Source organism: Schistocerca americana, chromosome X (genome assembly GCF_021461395.2).
Source record: "Schistocerca americana isolate TAMUIC-IGC-003095 chromosome X, iqSchAmer2.1, whole genome shotgun sequence".
Lineage (NCBI taxonomy): Eukaryota > Metazoa > Arthropoda > Insecta > Orthoptera > Acrididae > Schistocerca > Schistocerca americana.
Genome location: NC_060130.1, coordinates 711291336 through 711315300, shown reverse-complemented (window position 1 = coordinate 711315300; position 23965 = coordinate 711291336). Strand labels below are relative to the sequence as shown.

Below are 23965 nucleotides of genomic sequence, written 5' to 3'. Positions count from 1 at the left end.
AGGGAATTGGATATGTTCTGCTCTCCTTCTCCCCCTTCCCACTCTCTCTCTCTCTCTCTCTCTCTCTCTGTCGAGCTCCTCTTCTCCCCTCTCCCTGCTTATCTTCTCCTTTTCCCACTCTCTCTGTCCATCAGTTCCTCCTCGTACCCCCCCCCCCCCCAGTCTTTCTGTCCATCTCTTCCTTCCCCTCTCTATATCCACCTGCCTTCTCTGTCCATTTCCTCTTCCCCTATCTCGCTGACCTTGAGCCTTGTTTACTGTTATTGCCAACAAAACCTTGATTGCAAGCTGAAGGCGCTTAAAATAAATGAGTATATCGGTTGGGATCATTGGTCTACGGAATATGAGAAATCTCTCCTGCCTGTGAGGTTATAGCATCAGTGACAGTATTTTACAAAGTTTTGGACAATGCAGATTCCGTGATAGTTGTTGTGGTCTTCAGTCCACAGACTGGTTTGATGCAGCTCTATCCTGTGCAAGCTTCTTCATCTTCGAGTAACTAGTGCAACCTACATCCTTCTGAATCCGCTTAGTGTATTCATCCCTTGGTCTCCCTCTACGATTTTTACCCTCCACACTTCCCTCCAGTTATAAATTGGTGATCCTTTGATGTCTCAGAACATGTCCTATCAACTGATCCCTTCTTTTAGTCAGATTGTCCCACAAATTCCTCTTCTCCCCATTTCTATTCAGTTCCTCCTCGTTAGTTACATGGTCTACCCATCTAATCTTCAGCATTCTTCTGAAGCACCACATTTCGAAAGCTTCTACTCTCTTCTTGTCCAAACTATTTATCGTCCATGTTTCACTTCCATACATGGCTACACTCCATACAAATGCTTTCAGAAAAGACTTCCTGGCCCTTAGATCTATACTCGATGTTAACAAATTTCTCTTCTTCAGAAACGCTTTCCGTGCCATAGCCAGTCTACATTTTATATCCTCTTTACTTCGACCATCATCAGTTATTTTGTTCTCAAAATAGCAAAACTCATCTACTACTTTAAGTGTCCCATTTCCTAATGTAATTCTCTCAGCATCACCTGATTTAATTCGACTACATTCATTTATCCTCGTTTTGCTTTTGTTGATGTTCATCTCATATCCTCCTTTCAAGACACTGTCCATTCCATTCAACTGCTCTTCCAGGTCCTTTGCTGTCTCTGACAGAATTACAATGTCAACGGCAAACCTCAAAGTTTTTATTTCTTCTCCGTGGATTTTGACTCCTACTCCAAATTTTTCTTTTGTTTCCTTTACTGCTTCCTCTATATACAGATTGAATAACATTGGGGATAGGCTACAACCCTGCCTCACTCCTTTCTCAACCATTGCTACCCTTTCATGCCCCTCGACTCTTATAACTGTCGTCTGGTTTCTATTCAAATTGTAAATAGCCTTTCTCTTCCTTTATTTTACCCCTGCACCTTCAGAATTTGAAAGAGTATTCTAGTCAACATTGTCAAAAGCTTTCTCTAAGTCTACAAATGCTAGAAACGTAGGTTTGCCTTTCCTTAATCATAAACCGATAAGCCATAAACACAAATTTCCTGTTTTCCTTTAAAATCGACTATGAGAGAAACAACAAATCAGAACATAGCTGTTCATATAATTTTTTGTTTCAAATTATATATATAAGGAAAAAGAATATATACGGGAGAAACAATTTGTCCAGTGGTTTAGATACCCTGCTATCGTACCTAAAACTTGCTGCGAGAAAGAAAACGAAACTACACAGTTTCACAGCACTGCATAACACAGCATTTTGTTTCTCGAAGTCAGTTTTAAGAGAAAACTTGTAGATTGTTGTTTAAAAAAATTGTACCCTACGTCCGTCTGTATCTTTTTTAGAGTATCATATAAACATTTGAAGTAAGTCAGAGAAGAACTTTCCGAGTTTTTTGCTAATAACTCTTCCCATCCGTCCATCTGTTTATTAGAACATCGGGTAAAAATCTGAAGTAAATCGGTCAAGAAATTTTCGAAATTTTTGCTAACATTGTTTCCTCTTTATGTGTTATTATTCACATATTTATATGCCATATATATTAAAAAAATTTTAGCATATGTCTGTTCGAACGTTAATTGGAATATCGTGCAAACATTTGCAGTAAATCGGTCAAGAACTTTTCGACGTTCTTGGTAACAACGTTAAACATCGGATAATGTTAATACAGTAGTATAGCAATAGACAGAAATCAGAGCTCACGAGGAAAGATTTAAGCGTTCGTTTTTCCCACGCGCTGTTCGAGAATGGTACAGTAGGTGGTTCGATGAACCCTCTCCCATGTACTTCATTGTGAACTGTCGAGAAGACATGTAGATATACTGTAGATGCAAATTCGTTTCACTGAGGTTCGAGCGTCACTGCGATGCTAAGAAAACCTGAACTGGCATATGCTTGAAGTGGATGCCAACCATCCCGTGAAAGCCTGTTTACGAAATGTAAAGAAACGGCATAACGTAAAAGACCTCCCCCCCCCCCCCCAGACTAATTGAAACGGAAACGCGTTCACAGGCGAAAAGAAATCAGTTTTTCCGCGCTCCGTTCGCGAATAGAAAGGGAAGAAGCCCTGACAAATGATGCACTGCTAGGTGCAGACGTAGGTTGTTCCAAATGTACGGTATTCATCACTGGTATTAAGACAGTCAAAGACGTACTCCGATCAAACGAATTCGTAATGAATAATAGCTGCGAAGTGCTCTGAGGAATTAAACTGTTTTATATAGTTTTCAATTAACTAACCGCGGATACTTACCGTCTGTCGCGGTAGATGAAAATTCATGTGAGTGGGAAATTTCACATCTGCAGCCTACGAACAGGAATATTGGCTTTTATCCCACTAGCATAAAACTCTGTAAAGAGTTAAAGTATGTCATTGAAAACAGTTGATTTTCTTGCAGTGGTGGCTATGGTAACTATAGCGTTAATAAGTTCCTGATTGTTGTAGTAACCACAGAACTAAGTCTTTTGTAAGTGCTGTGTTACATTTAAATAACAATTAGAAAAATTCTCAGCCGAAAGGCTGACATCGCCCAGCGATGAAATGTTTAGCATCGTCCAGTATTTATCCATCCGACCATTCGATTTCTATCATGATTTTTAACCTATGAGACCATCGTGCCGCGGTAGCGTGCCATGAAAGCCTCAAACCTAGTTGAACAGCAACTGTTGGGGCCGAGGAAAGAATTCAGAGCGTTGCAATCGAGCAGCGTACACCATCTGGCGGCTGCAAGGAAACTAAACGCTCGCAGCTGTCACGAGAGGGCGACCGCTTCTAGATTGACAGCTATGCGCTGTCCGCTGCACCATGTCAGCTGTTCGGTTGAGAATGTTTCTTATCGTCGTTTAAAAGTAACGCAGTACTTACAAAAGACTTTGGTTCTGTGATTGATACAACACTCGGGAGCTCATTAACACTATAGTTACCATAGCCACCACCACAGCAGAATCAACTGTTTTTAACATTTGAATTTTTGTTCTTCTTTTAATGTTATTTTTAGCACCTTGTTTTCAGTAAACCTGTCTGGTTACGAGCAGCTATACTGCAGCTATTGACACTCACGAATCCCCCGCCATCCGGTAATAAAATCAGACCTTATTACGAAATCAGATACGCATTGTCAGTGCTGGCAGCAGGCCTAAGCCCTTTGACTTATAATTGTGCGTCGTCAACCTCTGATGCAGTGTTTTCTTCTCAGTGTAATTTCTAGTTATTTCGTAAATATTCTTACAAACTATTTAATCAAGCGTTTGTATATTGCAACTTCGAGCTCACATTACGAAAGTAAAATACTGGTTATTCACTACGCTTAATTTTCGATTTACATAATGCTCCTTTACACTTCTCACACTATATCGCACCTAGCAGGAAAAATGGAGCAATCAACGCGAATTTGTCGCCAATGTAACTTGAGCGACAGCTGCGCCTTCTTCATATCTTTTTCGATATACTTTGGAAACTTAAATGTTGTTGGTGTTAAGGTATTATATTTAACTTTCATGTTTCTTAATGCAGCGGATAACTTACTTCACATATTATTATCGATATTGCAAAAACCAGAACTAAAGCTAAATCTTGAAATTCTGTAAAATTCGTGTCGTGGTGTATATATAGCTCTTTCCATTACATAACTCCATTTGTACAACTAAACAGGCCACACGTTATCTGTTACTGTGAAATAAATCAAATCTAGTCCTCACTGGCAAAGATTACGACAGTCGGTAAATAATGTTGCGTAAGTCAACTGTTGAGACTCTCTGACAATATCTCTGCTGCAGCAACTGACAGAGCCAGTTACCAACGTGGGGGTCACACAGAGCAGACGTGAAGGGCACAAGTCATGGCGACCTCTGCTAAAGCTGAAGATGAAGCAGTTACTAATTTTAGGACATATTTGAGGATACCATCAGTGCAACCAAATATAAATTACGGTAAGAAAATATATTAGTATCGTGTCGTAAAAATCGATTTCTAATAATGAGAAAGTACGATGATTACGCTAAAGTAATAAATTATTACTAATCTTAATGAAACATAATTGAAGTCCTACAGGTTCTGTTAGAATTCTGGACATTCATTGGATTCTGATATAACATTAGGAGAGTTTTCTGCTTGACGAATGTGCGCAGAGGGTTTAGAGATCTGGACCAGGAGTGCGCCGAGGTTGGCAGCCTTGCAAGTGGGTAAGGGGGAACTTAAAACAGTAAAGGAAGTTGTGATTGTTCTGACCTTCGGGAGTCATACAACCGATAAGTGGCACCGGATCTATTAATTCTCGCCCCTGCTACACCACACGGCTCGTAAAGTCCTTGTTAAGATTTGACGTCCAAGCAAAGTCAACATGGATCATGCAGCGTTTGTGTGTGCTAGTATTGTGCGAAAGGACAGAGGGCCACGGCGCTGTGTGCTGTTATGCATAAAATCTTAATATATCACAGGATTTGTTTCCACACTAGTGGACAAAATTAATTTTTCCTCCAGGTTTCATCGCTGCATTACATGCTCTTGCTACCTACGCTGACTGTGATATCTGTACATGATTATAGCAGTGGTAGCGACTTTGTACCTTCCTCTATTCCCCAACCCTACATTCCCCGAAAACCATCGTGATAAAATCTGATTCACTACACTGGGCATGCAGCACCATGTAAATTCCAATAGTGGTGCAAATATAGATAGTACAGACCTTGACATGACCTATTTAAACTTTGACGAGAAACTTTAATCCGGTACCGGTAATGACAGATATAATGCGATTTTGTCATATGATGACGTGATTGGAGACCGTGGCTGTTATTTGAAGAAAAGTGTTGGTGGTGTTGAGACAGCAACCAGCCACAAATCGTAATGGTTCGAAACCGGTAACGGTACCTATTGAATAAAGGAACTTTAAATAAATTTGTGGCTGGTAGCTGTCTCAACATCATCAAGATATTAATAAGCTTTCCACGACCTACCCTTTAGCAACAAGCCAATAACTAAGTATTAAACACAGAAGAAGTCACAAAGTTTTTAATCCGACCTGTAGTTACTGAAATAGACATGAAATGTTACTCGTCTTTGTGAAAAAATAAGCCGGCCGCTGTGGCCGCGCAGTTCTAGGCGCTTCAGTCTGGAACCGCGCGACCGCTACGGTCACAGGTTCGAATCCTGCCTCGGGTTGGATGTGTGTGATGTTCTTAGGTTAGTTAGGTTTAAGTAGTTCTAAGTTCTAGGGGGTTGATGACCTCAGATGTTATGTCACATAGTGCCCAGAGCCATTTGAACCATTTTTGAGAAAATAAGTGTCCTGTCATGTTCTCAAGCATTCATAAGCCGTTATCCTTAACCGTATAATTTCACAGTAAGACAAATTTCGATTCAACAGTAGTTCTTGAGTCAATGCCGGTAAGTTACTTGACGCGATCGAGGAGTGTAGGACAATCTCCTATACAAGCAAGTACACTTTAGTTCTCACTAATCATGAACGTTGTCGCGGGACATAGGCGGTGAAATTATTGTATTTCTTTGTGGATCTCCTGCTAATGAGACTGTACCAATAAAACTAGCTCGTTTAAAGTATTTCAGCCTATTACCAGGAGAGAAGGCGACGTGATTTTCGGGGAACACTTTTGAGAAAGTATAGGGAACTGTCATTTGAAGCTGACTGCAGAAATATTCTGTTGTCTCCAACCTACATTTCACGTAAGAACCACGAATACAAAGAAATCAGGGCTCGTGCAGAGGCATACAGATAGTAGTTTTTCCCTCACTCTGTGCAACTGAACGGGAAAGGAGAGTACTAGTAATGGTACAACGTACGCTTCGCCAGGCACCGTACGCTGGCTTGCAGAATATGTATGTAGTTATAGATGGTAGTTGTTTTAAATAAATGCTTTGGTTTGTAGTTAAGGTCACATTTTGCTAGAGCAGTATGGAAAGCTCGGTGGTCTCTGAAGTGAATCATGCAGAGTATGTCTCGGTGATGAGTGTGTTTAGTCGCAAAAACCCATAAGTTCCCCGTATGTCACGTAATAAAGAAAAAAAGTTATTGTGAGTTCTGCGGAGGTCAATATGTAATACAGGTACAATATAAAACTATAAAAACTGTTCATTTGGTTATTGTACCGTCTCATTTAATCGTTTTTTACCACACTTCTCCGTGTAGAACCGGAAACGAACAAGGGGACAGCTAAACAGCGACTGCTTTTATAATTGCGTAGGCTTCCGCGGCCAGAGTCAGTCGACCTTAAAGTTTTCTGGGTTTGGTACCAAACCCAGAAAACTTTTATGTCGAGCGACTGCTTTGTTCACTAACCGAAGAGATCGCAGTTGTGCGGTGTATCCCCTAAATAACATTATGCGAAAAGTTGGTGCTACTACTACAACAGCAGTTCCACCTCCCATGGTTTTCCAAATGAGCTGGAGGTCACTGTCTCATAATTATTGACGTTGAACTGTCTCCTATCCTCTGTCACCTCCACCATCTGCACCAGGAGAGATCTGGAAAGTCATCGATTCAAAGTGTGTTCACGTCAGTGCTTTTCTTGACAGGATCCTACTAAGGACAATATATTCTTGCCATTCCTGCCACTTCCAGATCGATGGTACAATTTCGCATTAGGTAAAGTAGAAACCAAAAAGAATTATACGGTATGGATTTAAGTTGAATTAGCTCTTTCAGGCTTAAATTTGGTTCTAGAAAAAAGTTATTAGCTGGCAACAGAAGTGTACAAAGAGGCTCACTTCCAAGTGAAGTTTCTTGATACGACGCCACTCTGACGTGTGTGTCAATGTTACAATAACTGCTTCTTCGCCACGTAGTTATCTCAATCTTCTATAAAGTGAATAATGATATAAAATGTATTTTCATATTAATCTTCGCAATTCGCTTGTTGCCAAGCCTGTTTCTTCCACTACACGCGCTTTGCGTGACGGTAGTCTATGAATCTCTGAGGATGGGTATGTGCAGGTGTATTTCGTCACCATCTCAGACTTTTAATTTTTTTACAACAATAAGCAAACAGAGCTGGGTTCAAACTGAGCAGTATTGAAGGGCACACGAAACACAATATTCCATAAAATTTCACAGGATCTTCATGTACCCAGATCTCATTAAGGCCTTTTTTTCTGAAGCGGGAATTTCTGGGATGCAAAGGAAGCGCAAAGCCCCGACCATTGCTCTACTTATTGCTGACAAGGTTCGGAGACGACACTGGTGTTATAGACGAAAGTAGGGAGGGCTTACTTGAATGAGATAGACCGTAGCACTAGAAGCAGTGGAAAAAAGTATTTAGCATTTTAAGCAACATTAGACTGTTTGACCAAAGTAAGGAAGCTATAAGAAATAGGTTTCCAAAGGAGAAACTAGCTATCCTCAACAAAAGATGCTTAACAGGACAAAACATTGACAAGAATTGAGAAAGAAGTTTGAGTGGATACGTTTTGAGCTCACCATTATATATAAATAAAACATGAACTGTCGGAAAAGTGCAAGTATTTGATATGTGGGGCTATAGTACATTAAAAATTAATCGGGCAGGCAATAGTAAGAAATGAAAAGATCTTAGAAACAAAAAGTGTGGTAAGAAGTCTGTTGCCTCCTTCCAGGCAACAGGTCAGTGAAAAATTTACTTCGGCATTCAGGAACAGTTATAATGACCCTGAAAGGGGCCATAGAGATTAAAGATGGTTAGAGGGGCGGATAAGGATCAGAATGCGCAGAACAGCGTTTCAGAATGTTCTTATACATTAAAAGATTAAAACGAGGTAGGCGGAAAGAAAAGACAGCATCAAACAAGTCAACACCGCAAACTGTCCTGAAAACAAAGCAGTGTTACTAGTGCTCTTTATGCTAATGTCAACAACCTTGAATCGCTCTCAGGTGGCAAAACGACACAGCACGTGGAGTCCACAGACAGTTCTACGTTCAGGTAGTTGGAAAAGTGCACAGTCAAAGTTCAAAACTCAATAAGAGCCATAATTGGTATTGACTTCTGGACTCGCTTTTCGACTGCGTTCTCTTAGCAAACATTAAAATGAGCTGGCTTACAGAAAAATACACGTTATCACAGGTGACATATGTTACCTTCTTAGTGGCTGGCGTTGCTAAAATAATGTTAAAAATCGCACATTTACACAATGGATTCTTAAAATTGTAGCATTAAATCACTATTTGTTTCAGCCACTGAAAATTTGCGTTTGAGATCATAACTACCACACGTTTTCTGCACAGGCATATTGTCTGAAATCAGACTGATGCCAAGATAATTATCTTCTGACGCATAGCCATAATTATACTTCATCAGCATTAGATGTCATTTGGAAAACATACATGAATTGGTTATAGCTATAATATTCCAATAAATACACACATCAAAAAAAGTTTTTCATCACCTCGGTTCCGAGAGCTCCGGAAGCTGTACAGAAAATTGGAATAGAAATCACGATAATCATCATTTCCGCCCTTTTTATTGCCCATGAAAACCACACATTGATTTTGCATGTTGTACCACCATACAGCGAGATCATCAGAGGTGGTGGTCCATATTGCTGTACACACCGGAACCTCTAACACCCAGTAGCACGTCCTCTTGCATTGATGCATTCCGGTTTTCGTCGTGGCATACTATCCACAAGTTCATCAAGGCACTGTTGGTCCAGATTGTCCCACTCCTCAACGGCGATTCGGCGTAGATAGCTCAGAGTGGTTGGTGGGTCACGTCGTTCATAAACAGCCCATTTCAATCTATCCCAGGCATGGTCGATAGGGTTCATGCATGGAGAAAATGCTGGCCACTCTAGTCGAGCGATGTCGTTATCCTGAAGGAAGTCATTCACAAGATGTGCACAATGGGGCGCGAATCGTCGTCCACGAAGACGGACGTCTCTCCAATATGCTGCCGATATGGTAGCACTGTCGGTCGGAGGACGGCATTCACATATCGTACAGCCATTACGACACCTTCCATGACCACCAGTGGCGTACGTAGGCCCCACATAGTGCCACCCCAAAACAGCAGGGAACCTCGACCTTGCTGTACTCGCTGGACAGTGTGTATAAGGCGTTCAGCCTGACCAGGTTGCCTCCAAACACGTCTCCAACGATTGTGACACTCATCGGTGAAGAGAACGTAATGCCAATCCTGAGCGGTCCATTTGGCATGTTGTTGGACCCATCTGTAATGCGCTGCATGGTGTCGTGGTTGCAAAGGTGGACCTCGCCATGGACGTGGGGAGTGAAGTTGCGCATCATGCAGCCTATTGCGCACAATTTGAGTCGTAACAGGACGTCCTGTGGCTGCACGAAAAGCATTATTCAACATGATGGCGTTGCTGTCAGGGTCCCTCCGAGCCATAATCCGTAGGTAACCGTCATCTAATGCAGTAGTAGCCCTTGGGCGGCCTAAGCTGCATGTCATCGACAGTTCCTGTCTTTCTGTATCTCCTCCATGTCCGAAGAACATCGCTTTGATTCACTCAGAGACGCCTGGACTCTTCCCTTGTTGAGAGCCCTTCCTGGCACAAAGTAACAATGCGGACGTGATCGAACCACGGTAATGACCGTCTAGGCATGGTTTAACTACAGACAACACGAGCGGTGTACCTCCTTCCTGGTGGAATGACTAACTGATCGGCTGTCGGACCCCCTCCGTCTAATAGGCGCTGCTCATGCATGGTTGTTTACATCTTTGGGCGGGTTTAGTGACATCTCTGAACAGTCAAAGGGACTGTGTCTGTGATACAATACCCACAGTCAACGTCTATCTTTAGATGTTCTGGGAACTGGGGTGATGCAAAACTTTTTTTTGATGTGTGTAAATATTATAGCAAGTTGTCCCCATTTTCCCAGTCGAAGGGCAAATGATGGTGAGAAAGAATATCATTAAAGCATTTTGGTGCGTAAGATTCTTGGATTTAGCGCAGGATGTTTGCCTAATATCGTTTGTATCACATGCCTTCTCACGGGGTAGTGCTGTTTGTAGCATCACCCACTGCCAGGTGTCCTGCAGAAGGCTCAGAGCATGGAAGTCCAGCTTACCAATGCGTTGGCAAAACTGCTGCTAAAACATAACTTTATTAAAGACGAAGATAAGTATGCGTAGAAACGGCAGAGTGCCGTAAAAAGTCTCGCATATACGATATTCTAACCATGTGGAGGTTACCATGTGAACATCATACGGTACAGTGTGAATCATAGTCGTCTCTTACGCACCGGGTGGAACAGCGTCTTGAATTTGCCTGTATTGCGTACGGTCTGGGCAACCTTTATATCATAGGCACAAAGTTCTTTGGCAACAGTGGCGATAGCATTTTGCCGATTTGCGGAGACGTTACTATTCTTAGACAGCTTAAAGTAAAAACCGTATGTCCAAACTGGCCACTTTCGGGCTTAGACAATGCGTCGCGTTTCTTTCTTACTTATTATGGATAAGATTTAATCTGGCTCTGGTACTATGGAATGCCAAAAATTAAGTGGACAGAGAGAATTACGAAATGAAGTGGTACTATACAATGTTGAGGTGGGAACAGCTCCGTCCGAAACGGCCTCGGAAGGCCCAACGGCACTGACCGACCGCCATGTCATCCTCAGATGATAGTCGTCACGGGATGCGGGTATGGAGGGGCATGTGGTCAGCACATCACTCTCCCAGCCGTTGTCAGTTGTGACTGGAGCCGCTGCTTCTCGTTTAAGTAGCTGGTGAGGAAATAAAGGTAATGGAAAACTATCCAAGGGCGGGTTAGTGCACCATCTGCTTTGGCGTTCAGGAAAAATTAAAAGTTCATTGGGAGTAGTAGCAATACGGGAAATTGGAAAAGCAGAATACACACAATAGTGAAAAGATGATGTAACAGCTAGCAGAAATGAAAAGGGTGAGGAGAAACAACGAAATGGCTATAAAACTGAGGGAAACCTGACGACTTAATAACAAAAAATTTCCTTGTAAGTTAATTAGACACACCGTAGGCCTTTGAAAGTTTGAAGCTTCAGGGACATACAACATTTCTCTCCTCGTGTATCAGAATTTATTACGCAGTGCGGCAGCAAAATCTAGATTTGTTTATTCTATGTTACATAAGAAAGCGCAGGTGAAAAATTATTCTCGAAAACTGATGCCGGACAGAGTTATTGGAAGAAGCCGAAAGAAATGTAGTCCACCAACACAGGAGACAGCTTACAGAACCGTCGTTTGACCAATATTTGAATATTGTTCGTCAGCCTGGGATACATCCAAAATAGGATTAGTAGAGGAAAACAGAGAAGACCCAAAGAAGCATTTTTCGCTACATGTTCATTTAGTAAGTGCAGAAGAGTCATGGGATGCTCAACCAACTCCAGTGGCAAACGCTGCACAAGAGGCTTTCTGCACGATGATATGCTTCACTGCTGAAGTTCAGACGTTTCTAGAAGAGACAACCAATATATTGTTTGCTCCTACTTGCATCGCCGTTGTGGCCGAGCGGTTCTAGGCGCTACAGTCTGGAACCGCGCGACCGCTATGGTCGCAGGTTCGAATCCTGTCTCGGACATGGATGTGTGTGATGTCCTTAGATTAGTTAGGTTTAAGTAGTTCTAAGTTCTAGGGGACTGATGACCTCAGAAGTTAAGTCCCATAGTGCTCAGGGTCATTTGAACCTACGTACATCTCGCGAAAAGAACATAAAGGTAAAATTAGAAAGTCGAGCTGACAAGGAGGCTTACCAACAAACGTTCTTCCCGCGAAGCATTCGCGACTGGAACATGAATGAGGGGAAGTTTTGAAATGAAATCATTCCGCTTTAGGCTGTTAAAACATTTATTACTATTGAAGTTTCAACACGTTGTCAGTGTGCGATGTAGTAACCCACAAAATAATACAAAGCTGTGATATGCTGTGTAAGAGCAGTTGCATATGCGGTGGTGTGAATTTATCTGCAGTTCCATTTACTATAAACATTAGGAAGCTGGTGAAACCGTTTCGTGCAGCAAAGGGTAGTAAATGGATCACAAAAGCGGCAAAGATGAATACTCCATATACCACGCCTGCTACACAAAACTTAAACTTAAGTGATTATACAATTATTTCACCAGCTTTTTAACGTGTATGGTGTATGGAACAGCAGATAAATTCTCACCGCCACATACACAACTGCTCTTACACAGCATGTCAAAGCTTTGTATTAGTGAGTGGGTTAAAACATCCAACAATCTTGAAAATGATCACGTGTCAAATTTGCAATAGCAATAAATAACGTTTTAACAGCCTAAAACGGAATGATTTTTATCTAAAAATTTCACGAATTCTGTCGAGCCAGCCGTGATCAAAAAGGAGGAAATGATAATGGTACACAAAGTACTTTCCGCCACACACTGCAGCGTGCCTTGCGGAGCATAGCTGCTGATGGTACATTTAGTTTCTAAATAGGCGCTACCCATTGCATTTTTTCATACAAATTTCTCGTGATAAGTAGTGTGCACTGATCTTCAGGTATTTCACATATCTTCATTTCAGTTATCTACATGTACGTCTACCTCTACATGAATAATCCGCGCGGTAGTACATAGGGCTTGGCGGATACTAGGAGTACTTTCATTCGTTAGTTGGCACTCTCGCTTCAGTTCCACTCGCACTGATATCTCTTATCTTGTTGTTGCTGTCCTCTCACGAGGTATGTGAAGGGGAACCTTTATACGGTTTTGTGTAGGATAGTGCTGCAGTAAGTTTGCTGAAAAATGTTTCGCGAAATGAACGTAGTTTTTTTTTCCAAATGTACTTTTGTAAGATCCCAGAGCATCACTGTAAGACTGATACTTTCTGAATAGGCTGGTTACAAATTTAGCAACATGCCTCTCTGAATGTTATCCTGCTCTAATGGGGATCCAAACACTCAAGCACTACTAAAGAATACATGGCACTAGAGTAATGTGCTTCTCGACGATGGTGGTGACAAAAATTTGGCGTGGTGCAAGTCTTTCGATTGGACGTCACATCGGCGACTTGGGTGTTCCCAACCTACCTCGGTAATCCTACTAGGAAATGGGACATACAGTTTAACAAGGAATGAGAGCCACGCGTCGTTCCTAGTGAATCGTCACATCACTGGGAAATGAAGTCCACGTTAAAGACAGACTGAAATATTCCGTGATCCGACCGGGATTGGATTCAGCAAACTTCGGTTTCCAGCCGCTTGCTTTACCACCAGAACACCATGTCAGACAGTTCATATTTACTTCCTACTAGCTGCACTAGCATGCATCGCAATGCCACGTAAAGAAGAAAGTAAGTGTTTGGTTTTACAATCTATATATTGAAGTGCTTTTGAATACACAGTATGTTTGGCTTTTTCGTTTGGTGCGTACACAAATAAATCATACGGTTTCCCGACGCCTGAACGAGCCGCATAGTGTCGCACACGTTTGACACAAAATACTACAAATACCAGGTTCGTCTAGACAACGTAAAAATATTTTATCTGTGGTTAACCATTACATGCTACACATGGAAAAAGTATAAAACATCTTTTGTCTGCGCAAAATCAGCGATATTATGACAATAGTACTGTTATAAGTACACTAATGACCATTAAAATTGCTACGCCCGGAAGAAATGCAGATTATAAACGGGTATTCATTGGACAAATATATTATACTAGAACTGGCATGTGATTACATTTTCACGCAATTTGGGTGCATAGATCCTGAGAAATCAGTACCCAGAACAACCACCTCTGGCCGTGATAACGGCCTTGATACGCCTGGGCATTGAGTCAAACAGAGCTTGGATGGCGTGTACAGGTACAGCTGCCCATGCAGCTTCAACGGGATACCACAGTTCATCAAGAGCAGTGACTGGTGTATTGTGACGAGCTAGTTGCTTGGCTACCATTGACCAGACGTTTTCATTTGGTGAGAGATCTGGAGAATGTGCTGGCCAGGGCAGCAGTCGAACATCTTCTGTATCCAGAAAGGCCCGTGCAGGACCTGCAACATGCGGTCGTGCATTATCCTGCTTAAACGTAGGGTTTCGCAGGGATCGAATAAAGGGTAGAACCACGCGTCGTAACACATGTGAAATGTAACGTCCACTGTTCAAAGTGCCGTCAATGCGAACAAGAGGTGACGTGTAACCAATGGCACTCCATACCATCACGCCGGGTGATACGCCAGTATGGCGATGACGAATACACGCTTCCAATGTGCGTTCACCGCGATGTCGCCAAACACGGATGCGACCATCATGATGCTGTAAACAGAACCTGGATTCATCCGAAAAAATGACGTTTTGCCATTCGTGCACCCAGGTTCGTCGTTGAGTACACCATCGCAGGCGCTCCTGTCTGTGATGCAGCGTCAAGGGTAACCGCAGCCATGGCCTCCGAGCTGACAGTCCATGCTGCTGCAAACGTCGAACTGTTCGTGCAGATGGTTGTTGTCTTGCAAGCGTCCCCACCTGTTGACTCAGGGATCGAGACGTGGCTGCTCGATCCGTTACAGCCATGCGGATAAGATGCCCGTCATCTCGACTGCTAGTGATACGAGGCTGTTGGGAACCAGCACGGTGTTCCGTATTACCCTCCTGAACCCACCGATTCCATATTCTGCTAACAGTCATTGGATCTCGACCAACGCGAGCAGCAATGTCTCGATACGATAAACCGCAATCGCGATAGGCTACAATCCGACCTTTATCAAAGTCGGAAACGTGATGGTACGCATTTCTCCACCTTACACGAGGCATCACAACAACATTTCACCAGGCAACGCCGGTCAACTGCTGTTTGTGTATGACAAATCGGTTGGAAACTTTCCTTATGTCAGCACGTTGTAGGTGTCGCCACCGGCGCCAACCTTGTGTGAATGCTCTAAAAGCTAATCATTTGCATATCACAGCATCCTCTTCCTGTCGGCTAAATTTCGCGTCTGTAGCACGTCATCTTCGTGGTGTAGCAATTTTAATGTCCAGTAGTGTATTTCATTGAGGTCCCTTAACGTATGACATGCTTGAATTGAGTACGCGGGTGGACTACTACGATAATAGATTTATGAAAACACGCCCGTATTAGAATCAAACGTTATCAAAATTTCAAATCAGTCGGTCACGAAATTTGAGATTTTCTATTAAGAACAAACGAATAGAAACTGTAAATCTTCCTAACTGCAAATCTCGGAAAGTTCTTGATAGATTGATTTGAAATTTTGACCCAATGTTGCAATGGAATACGACCGTGGTTTTTATATACTTTTTTAATGCGTTTGGGAAATGTGTTGCGAATAGTTTTAGTAGTAAAGCAGTAACAAAACAAAACGTTGTGCATGGCGCGGCAGATTCTCACACATCTCTAAGTTTATGACGCCCCATCTCCTGAACTATTTCTCCTACAGCGATATGCCGGCCTGTGTGGCAGAGCGGTTCTAGGCACTTCAGTCTGGAACCGCGCGACCGCTACGGTCGCAGGTTCGAATCCTGCCTCGGGCATGGATGTGTGTGATGTCCTTAGGTTAGTTAGGTTTAAGTAGTTCTAAGTTCTCGGGGACTGATGACCTCAGATGTTAAGTCCCATAGTGCTCAGAGCCATTTGAACCTACAGCGATATACATATGCCAGCACATTTAGTAATATATGTGGATAATGTACACAAAATATGAAGCGAATGGAGTTAGTAGTAACAAGTAATACATTCAAACGTCACGCCTGATGCGGCAGCTTTAGGGCATGTACAGGAAAATGTGCCGTGCGGGATTAGCCGAGCGGTCTGAGGCGCTGCGGTCATGGACTGTGCGGCTGGTCCCGGCGGAGGTTCGAGTCCTCCCTCGGGCGTGGGTGTTTGTGTTTGTCCTTAGGGTAATTTAGATTAAGTAGTGTGTAAGCTTAGGGACTGATGACCTTAGCAGTTAAGTCCCGTAATATTTCACACACATTTGAACATTTTTGAACTGGAAAATGTAGTAAGAGATAACCTCTTTTCCTTTCATGTGCTCAGAGCCATTTGAACCTACAGCGATATACATATGCCAGCACATTTAGTAATATATGTGGATAATGTACGCAAAATATGAAGCGAATAGAGTTAGTAGTAACAAGTAATACATTCAAACGTCACGCCTGATGTGGCAGCTTTAGGGCATGTACAGGAAAATGTAGTAAGAGATAACCTCTTTTCCTTTCATCATTTTGTGGGGGGTGTCAGCAAGAAAAACTTCCGTAAAGGTTTGAAATTATAAATTATGTAATGTTTATTGCCAGTGGAAAAGTGCTCTCATTCTCAAATAGTCGATGCATAAACCTGGGTATTTTCGCACGGTGGCATCTCATTGTTTGTAATGTAACGTCTCCTGATCTGTGTGTCGTACTTTTTTGGGGGGCTAGAAATCTTCGCGGGTGTACGGAGAACAACGCAGTAAAGTTTCATCGCAATTAGATGTATGGTTTAGAAACGCATAGAGGTCAAATATACAAAGAAACATTCATTTTTATTTGTAGAGACTGAATATTTCCTCGCACTAAGAAGCATTTTCTTACTCTTAGCCACCTTTAAGGGATGCTTCCATTCATTATACTCAGTGGGTAGTCTACTTATGTTGTTATGAATTTCCCTACAATTACGCATGAACATACCTTTCAGCACACATCGAAGTCGTCAATCAGTGTCTTAATGTGTGTTGATCACTCTGTGTGATGAGGTATTTGCTTTGAAAACTTTTCTTTCTGATGAGAATTTTCCAACCAGGACGACTACAAGGTTTTATCACTCAGTAAATAATTTATCCGTAGATTTTCCGCATGGCCATCATTCAACTACAGAGAGTATGTTACTCTAGTATGGTTGGTAATACACATCTGATGCATTCAAAAGCTTAAATTCATGCTGCAGCAGTGTGTTTATATTGTAAATCGAATAAAGGAGGATTAGGGTGTAACGTACCGTCGACGTCGTCGTTAGAGACGGACCACAAGCTCTGATTAATAGGTGTGCTTTTCTTCCCCTTACATAGTTGGAACTGCCGTTGATTGCAGTCTTCATTTATGAACTACACTTGCATTACTATTTTCCATCAACTGAGTTAATCTGATGTACTATTCCTGAATGTGTCTACAAACAATTCCATTCCTACTGAGTAACAAGAGAACACCGCTGTTTCATTTGCGAAGTCTGCAGTTTTACGCAGAGGTCAGTCGTTTACAAAGCTTTACTCCTCATTACTGTAGCAGCTAGGATATATTCATGAAGGGTTTCACTTTATGTAAAAAACTACATAGGCTCTCAATCCTGCCTCGCGTAAGTTTTAAATCACCTAAAAACTTTAGTTCTTCAGCAATCTTAGATTGTTAAATTTAACAAAACTTTATGTAATAAATATTCAACTGTAGCGACACTCGGTCGTAATTTTCATCAAAATATTTTTCTTCGATTGGACAATTAATCGGTAAATAGGGTGTCAAACAAATGATTTTAAAATGTTTAAAGTCAGGCTATCTAAAGAATATGCTAGCGAATTCCTTTTGTGTGCATGCAGTTTATTGTGGCATGCGCTTTATTTTAAGCGTGTTTTGGATTTTCCCACAACATACCTTCATTGCGAATCGTTTTCAGCTTAAAGGACATGATGTGATGTATTTGCCGCAGGTTTGCTTCTGACGGCTGCTTTGCTTCAGTGGAGTTGGGTCACAGTGTTTTGCCCTACGCAGCTGGACGTCGATTTTAATTTATTAAAGTTAACGACTTTTCAATCTAACTGTTGTCCATCACTGCAAAGTGACTTCTGCCCAGCTGAATTCTTCAGAGATATAAGGGGCGATCAAAAAGATTCCGTTTGAGAACGTTGCTGCAGCGAATATGCAACGCAGCGCGACTCCGACGCGGGTATATAAGCACTGACACCTAGGCAAGGGAGAAGTGTGGCATTCGTGTGTTTCCTGCGTGCGTGCAGTAAATGCAGGAACGTGAACTCTGTCAAAGTTACTACCAAATGCCTCCAAAAATACCAACGTGCTGTTATTCTTTTCTTCGCTCCCGAAGGACAAACACGGGTAGAAATCCATCGGAGATTGAAGAATGTGTATGGGGCAGCATGACTGTCGAAAACCACCGTTGTGGAATGGTGCTACTGCTTCACGATAACGCGCGTCGCCATATCGCGAATGTCGTAACGCAGATGTTACGCCGACTCAAGTGGGAGACACTCGAGCACCCGACTTATAGTCCTCATCTCTCCCCAGAAGATTATCACGTCTTCGGTCCCTTAAAATGGCCTTGAAGGGTCGACGATTGCTGTTGGACGAGGGCGTGCGGCAGGCAGTTACGGACTTCTTCACGCAACAGGACACGGCGTTTTACCAAACGGGTATCTTCAGCTTGGTGCGTCGGTGGGATGATTGCCTCAATGCTCACGGCGATTTTGCCTGACTGGCATGCGGATTCTGGACTGTACGGCCTTCGAACAGAAACATTTTGATCGCCGCTTATACACTACTGGCCATTAAAATTGCTGCTTCACCAAGATGACGTGCTACAGACGCGAAATTTAACCGACACGAAGAAGATGCTGTGATATGCAAATGATTGGCTTTTCAGAGCATTCACACAAGGTTGGCGCCGGTGGCGACACCTACAACGTGTTGAAATGAGGAAAGTTTTCAACCGATTTGTCATACACAAACAGCAGTTGACCGGCGTTGCCTGGTGAAACGTTGTTGTGATGCCTCGTGTAAGGAGGAGAAATGTGTACCATCACGTTTCCGACTTTGATAAAGGTCGGATTGTAGCCTATTACGATTGCGGTTTATCGTATCGCGACATTGCTGCTCGCGTTTGTCGAGATACAATGACTGTTATCAGAATATGGAATCGGTGGGTTGAGGAGGGTAATGCGAAACGCCGTGCTGTATCCCAACGGCCTCTTCTCACTAGCACTCGAGATGACAGGCATCTTATCCGCATGGCTGTAACGGATCGTGCAGCCACGTCCCGATCCCTGAGTCAACAGATGGGGACGTTTGCAAGACAACAACCATCTGCAGGAACAGTTCGACGACGTTTGCAGCAGCATGGTCTAGCAGCTCGGAGATCATGGCTGCGATTACCCTTGACGCTGCATTACAGACAGGAGCACCTCCGATGGTGTACTCAACGACGAACCTGGATCCACTAATGGCAAAACGTCATTTTTTCGGATGAATCCAGGTTCTGTTTACAGCATCATGATGGTCGCATCCGTGTTTGGCGACATCGCGGTGAACGCACATTGGAAGCGTGTATTCGTCATCGCCATACTAGCGTATCACCTGGCGTGATGGTATGGGTTGCCATTGGTTACACGTCACCTCTTGTTCGCATTGACGGCACTTTGAACAGTGGACGTTACATTTCAGATGTCTTACGACCCGTGGCTATACCCTTCATTCGATCTTTGCGAAACCCTACATTTTAGCAGGATAATGCACGACCACATGTTGCAGGTCCTGCACGGGCCTTTCTGGATACAGAAAATGTTCGACTGCTGCCCTGGCCAGCACATTCTACAGATCTCTCACCAATTGAAAACGCCTGGTCAATGGTGGCCGAGCAACTGGCTCGTCACAATACACCAGTCACTACTCTTGATGAACTGTGGTATCGCGTTGAAGCTGCATGGGCAGGTGTACCTGTACACGCCATCCAAGCTCTGTTTGACTCAATACCCAGGCATGTCAAGGCCGTTATTACGGCCAGAGGAGGTTGTTCTGGGTACTGATTTCTCGGGATCTATGCACCCAAATTCCGAGAAAATGTAATCACATGTCAGTTCTAGTATAATATATTTGTCCAATGAATACCCGTTTATTATCTGCATTTCTTCTTGGTGTAGCAATTTTAATGTCCAGTAGTGTATATTCTTGTTCTTACGTTCAAAATAAATGTATAACGGTACACGAAAACCAGTTGTGATAACAGCAACACCAAAGAGGACACATGAGATGAAACGAGCTTTATACGGCGGGCTGCCACAGACCCTCTGTGTATGGTGCCATGGAATCAGAGCCTGGATATGTTCCTGGTGGTTATTAGTCCACGCGATTTGCTCGAGATCACTGAGAATTAGAAATGATTGCCGTAGGAGCATGCCGAAAAAGTTGCCGGTCAATCGTATTCCAGATATGTTCGATGTGTGACGTGGCTACTTATCGTGTCCAGCAGTCAGTAAAAAACCTTTCTAGTTTCAGTATAGAGTAACTCATGCGAGAAGGAATTGTGGTGGTTCGTCTTATTTGTCAGGAATAAACATTAATTTCAGTTACATCTTGGAAGCCATTGTCCAGACGTAAAGTGGTTACCTATTACAGCATTCCGACGGACAATTAAGAGAGCCACAGTCCCCTATTCAGATACTCAGACACTAATCATCTTCGGAACTATGTGGAAATTGTGCATCTCTATCGTGGGAAAGGGTCTATAGGAGGTTAATTGCTGTTTCCCTTATCCGACCTTTTACGAAATATCAACTGCGTACCTATATCGTCTAAGCGACTAAGGTGTTTGTTCAGTGTAGTTTCTTTGTCATGGATAAGTATGGAATACAAAGCAGAGATAGAGAGAGAGAGAGAGAGAGAGAGAGAGAGAGAGAGAGAGAGAGAGAGAGAGAAGCCCAGCATCGGCACACACCCTTTTCTTTTCGTGTAGCTTCAAGGTTTCCACCGGGCTAAACATTCCCTTCCAATGGAAGTATGACTATCGCAAATGATGTATAAGCCCCCACTCCATAACGGGCTGCTGAGAGATACGAAATTTAGCCTCAGACAGTCGCGTAAGATGTGGGCAGGAACTTGGCAACATCATCTCTCGTCTCCTCTCGTTGCAACGCCTTCTCGTCCAGTGTAACCATATTAGTGCGTGTTATATACTTTTTTGCGAAAAGAACGTCGTGCAATATGAGTTAGCGTAATAGTCGCATGCTGATCGAAACTAGCAAAACACACATTTAATGATCCCATCAGATTGGTTAGGCTGTCAACATGATAAAATTTACTGAATATCTGACATTGCTAATGTCTCGGAACGCTTTCTTTTTTAGTGCAGTCGATTTACTAAATTCTCGCTGTACATGAAACCTGTGCTACTATGTCACTACTGAAATTATTCGTGGTATTTAGAGAGATGTATAATAAGGAAAAGTAAATTTCGAACGGTTTACTGGTGCGTACGTTCTGTGTGCGTGTTTGCTGGCTGCCATGCGTCTTTGGCAGGTGGCGCACTGGACGCCTAACGAAGCACCGACATCCTTCGATTACAGGTGCAATCAGTGCGTGGACACTCCTCGGCTCCTGAGTGGCCTCTCTATTCTGGACGTTGTGATGGGAGATTCGTGGGCAGGGACATGGTGGGGAAAGGAATTTGACGCTTACCTGTAGCGTGTCGCTACACACAGCTCGGTGATTCCTCACCTTTTATCAGTTTTTTGTAGGACATTTCCGGCAGTTACTGTCAACCAATGTCCATCCGTTGATACTGGTTCTTTCCCAAGGCTAGAGGATTAATTTACCCAAGGAGCGCCATTGTAGAGATGGGCAGTCGTGGCCCAGACAGTGTTCTCAGAGCTGGTTGGAAGCGCACAGCGCCCGAGGCAATGGGCGTTGCAGGCGACGTCGGGGAGGGGGGAATGAGGGTGGAAGGGTGAGGGGGGGGGGGGGGGAGAAACGGGAGCGGAATCTGATTAGGGGTGTAGTGTTCGACTGTTATGTGCCCTCGATCAATTGCCAATGGTTTCCATGGAAGGAGGGAGTATGTGGAGAGGGTGGGTGACCTTGAATTTAAGTAGCACAGTTGATTAATCTGTCACAAAGTCCTTATCTGTGACCTTGAGATAAGATCGTTATTTGGGCCAGAACACCCACTGATAGATATCCTATTACTTATCAGTTACAGCATTATATCACTGGAAGTGTGAGTTGCTTTTCCACCTTGCCCCAGGGCTTCAGTGGGTACAGTTAACCTACTGTCCTCCATTCCAAGAATCTCCAACAATTTCTTAATTTGGGAATATGGCCTGACTAGAACTCTCAAAGTGGTGAAATTAAAGGACTGCCCTTGAGACGTGCAGTTTTGAAAATTATTTTTTAAGTTAATGAGTGATGGGGATTTCGGAAAACTAAAGGAAACACTATAAAGCACGGTGACATTAAATCGATCTAACGTTAGGAGGCGCCTTTAGAGCTGATTAAAATTAACTGCGAGGACCTTTTTTTTAAATAGATGACTTTTTTCTCATAAAACTTGCAGCTGTAGGTTTAGCAAAGGTTAAACTACATTGCATGGAAAAAAAACATTTACTTTGGCATGTACACATTAAACCTTTCTAAATTCTAGATGTAAAAGAGCCATAGATGGGTTATGAGAGCACATTTTTTAGTAGGAAAGTTCATTTATATAGCTTGATCTTCTAGGTGAAAAATTGGGATCCATAAGAAGTAAAAGGCTGCTATTCCAATGCATTTGACACATGGAAGAGCTCTCTATATTCATTCTTGCATGACTGCCACTAACAACATTACCGGGAACTGATAAACGAGGCAAATGGTAGAAGTTAGTGGAATTGATGGAGCTAAGATGTAACATGTGCACTGCCGGGAAACAGGCAGAACCGTTCTGACATGACAACTGAATACCTTCCAGCTTCTAAAGCAGAATGTGGTAGGCAGCCTTCCAGCTTGCCTTGCCACGAGCTACTGTTTCGTGTTCGAAATGTGGCATGACATTTCTTCCCTCTTTAGATGATGTGGTCCACCGGATCGAGGACCGGTATTGCTTCTGCAAATCACTTAACATTATATTTTACATTTTTTACATTTATGGTCATTTATCGTTCCAACTGCTTTGTACTAATCCACTCCCCTTTACAAAGTTCGATGACTGGTGTACGTAACGACTATTTATTTACTAATGGTGAGTCACTTGGTTGGTATATGGCGTACAGGGAGTTCAGGAGGGTGGGCGGCTTTTCGCCGATAGACGCAAATGTAAGGTGGTACTCGAGGTTGACGCCCATCTGTATAATTTATGGTGGTAATTACTGCGATATTGTTGCACATGCCTGAAGCATCTGCTCTGTGCTCATTTAGACACTTAAGTAGGATGTGATGTGTGGTTCTGTTCATAAATCTCAGATTTTGGGCGGGTAATATACCCAAGGGTTTGCCAGGCAGGTAGGGTAACGGGTATGATATGTTCAGAACCGTAGCCCTTTCATGGATGCTGGATGCTGGCCCTGAAATGTCACACGCCGTCAGTGGCGTAGGTTAGCGACACGCAAGTCACCGATGTTACGTCAAAGTTATAAATATTCCCACCATTCTGCAACCTTAGGTCGCCCATGCTCGTAACAATTCACGGTAACCACCACTGGATCGTATATATATTATACCCAGTGTGGATCGGCTTTCTGGAAATAGGATTGCGGTGTTAGGATGTCCTGTGGGCATCCTTTTGCCCATGTTTCTCCTAGGAATAATTCTACTTCGCAAGCCTCT

General features: G+C 42.9%; 1 protein-coding gene across 1 annotated transcript in view; it reads left to right on the top strand.

The window, feature by feature from the left end:
• The first annotated feature begins 4288 nt into the window (after window positions 1-4288).
• LOC124555123 (aminoacylase-1A-like) overlaps window positions 4289-23965 on the top strand; it is a 112295-nt gene continuing 92618 nt past the window's right edge. Inside the window, exon 1 of the mRNA XM_047128928.1 lies at window positions 4289-4435. Within this exon, the coding sequence (XP_046984884.1) occupies window positions 4345-4435 (91 nt within the window). The 5' untranslated portion in view covers window positions 4289-4344. The remainder of the gene's footprint in view (window positions 4436-23965) is intronic.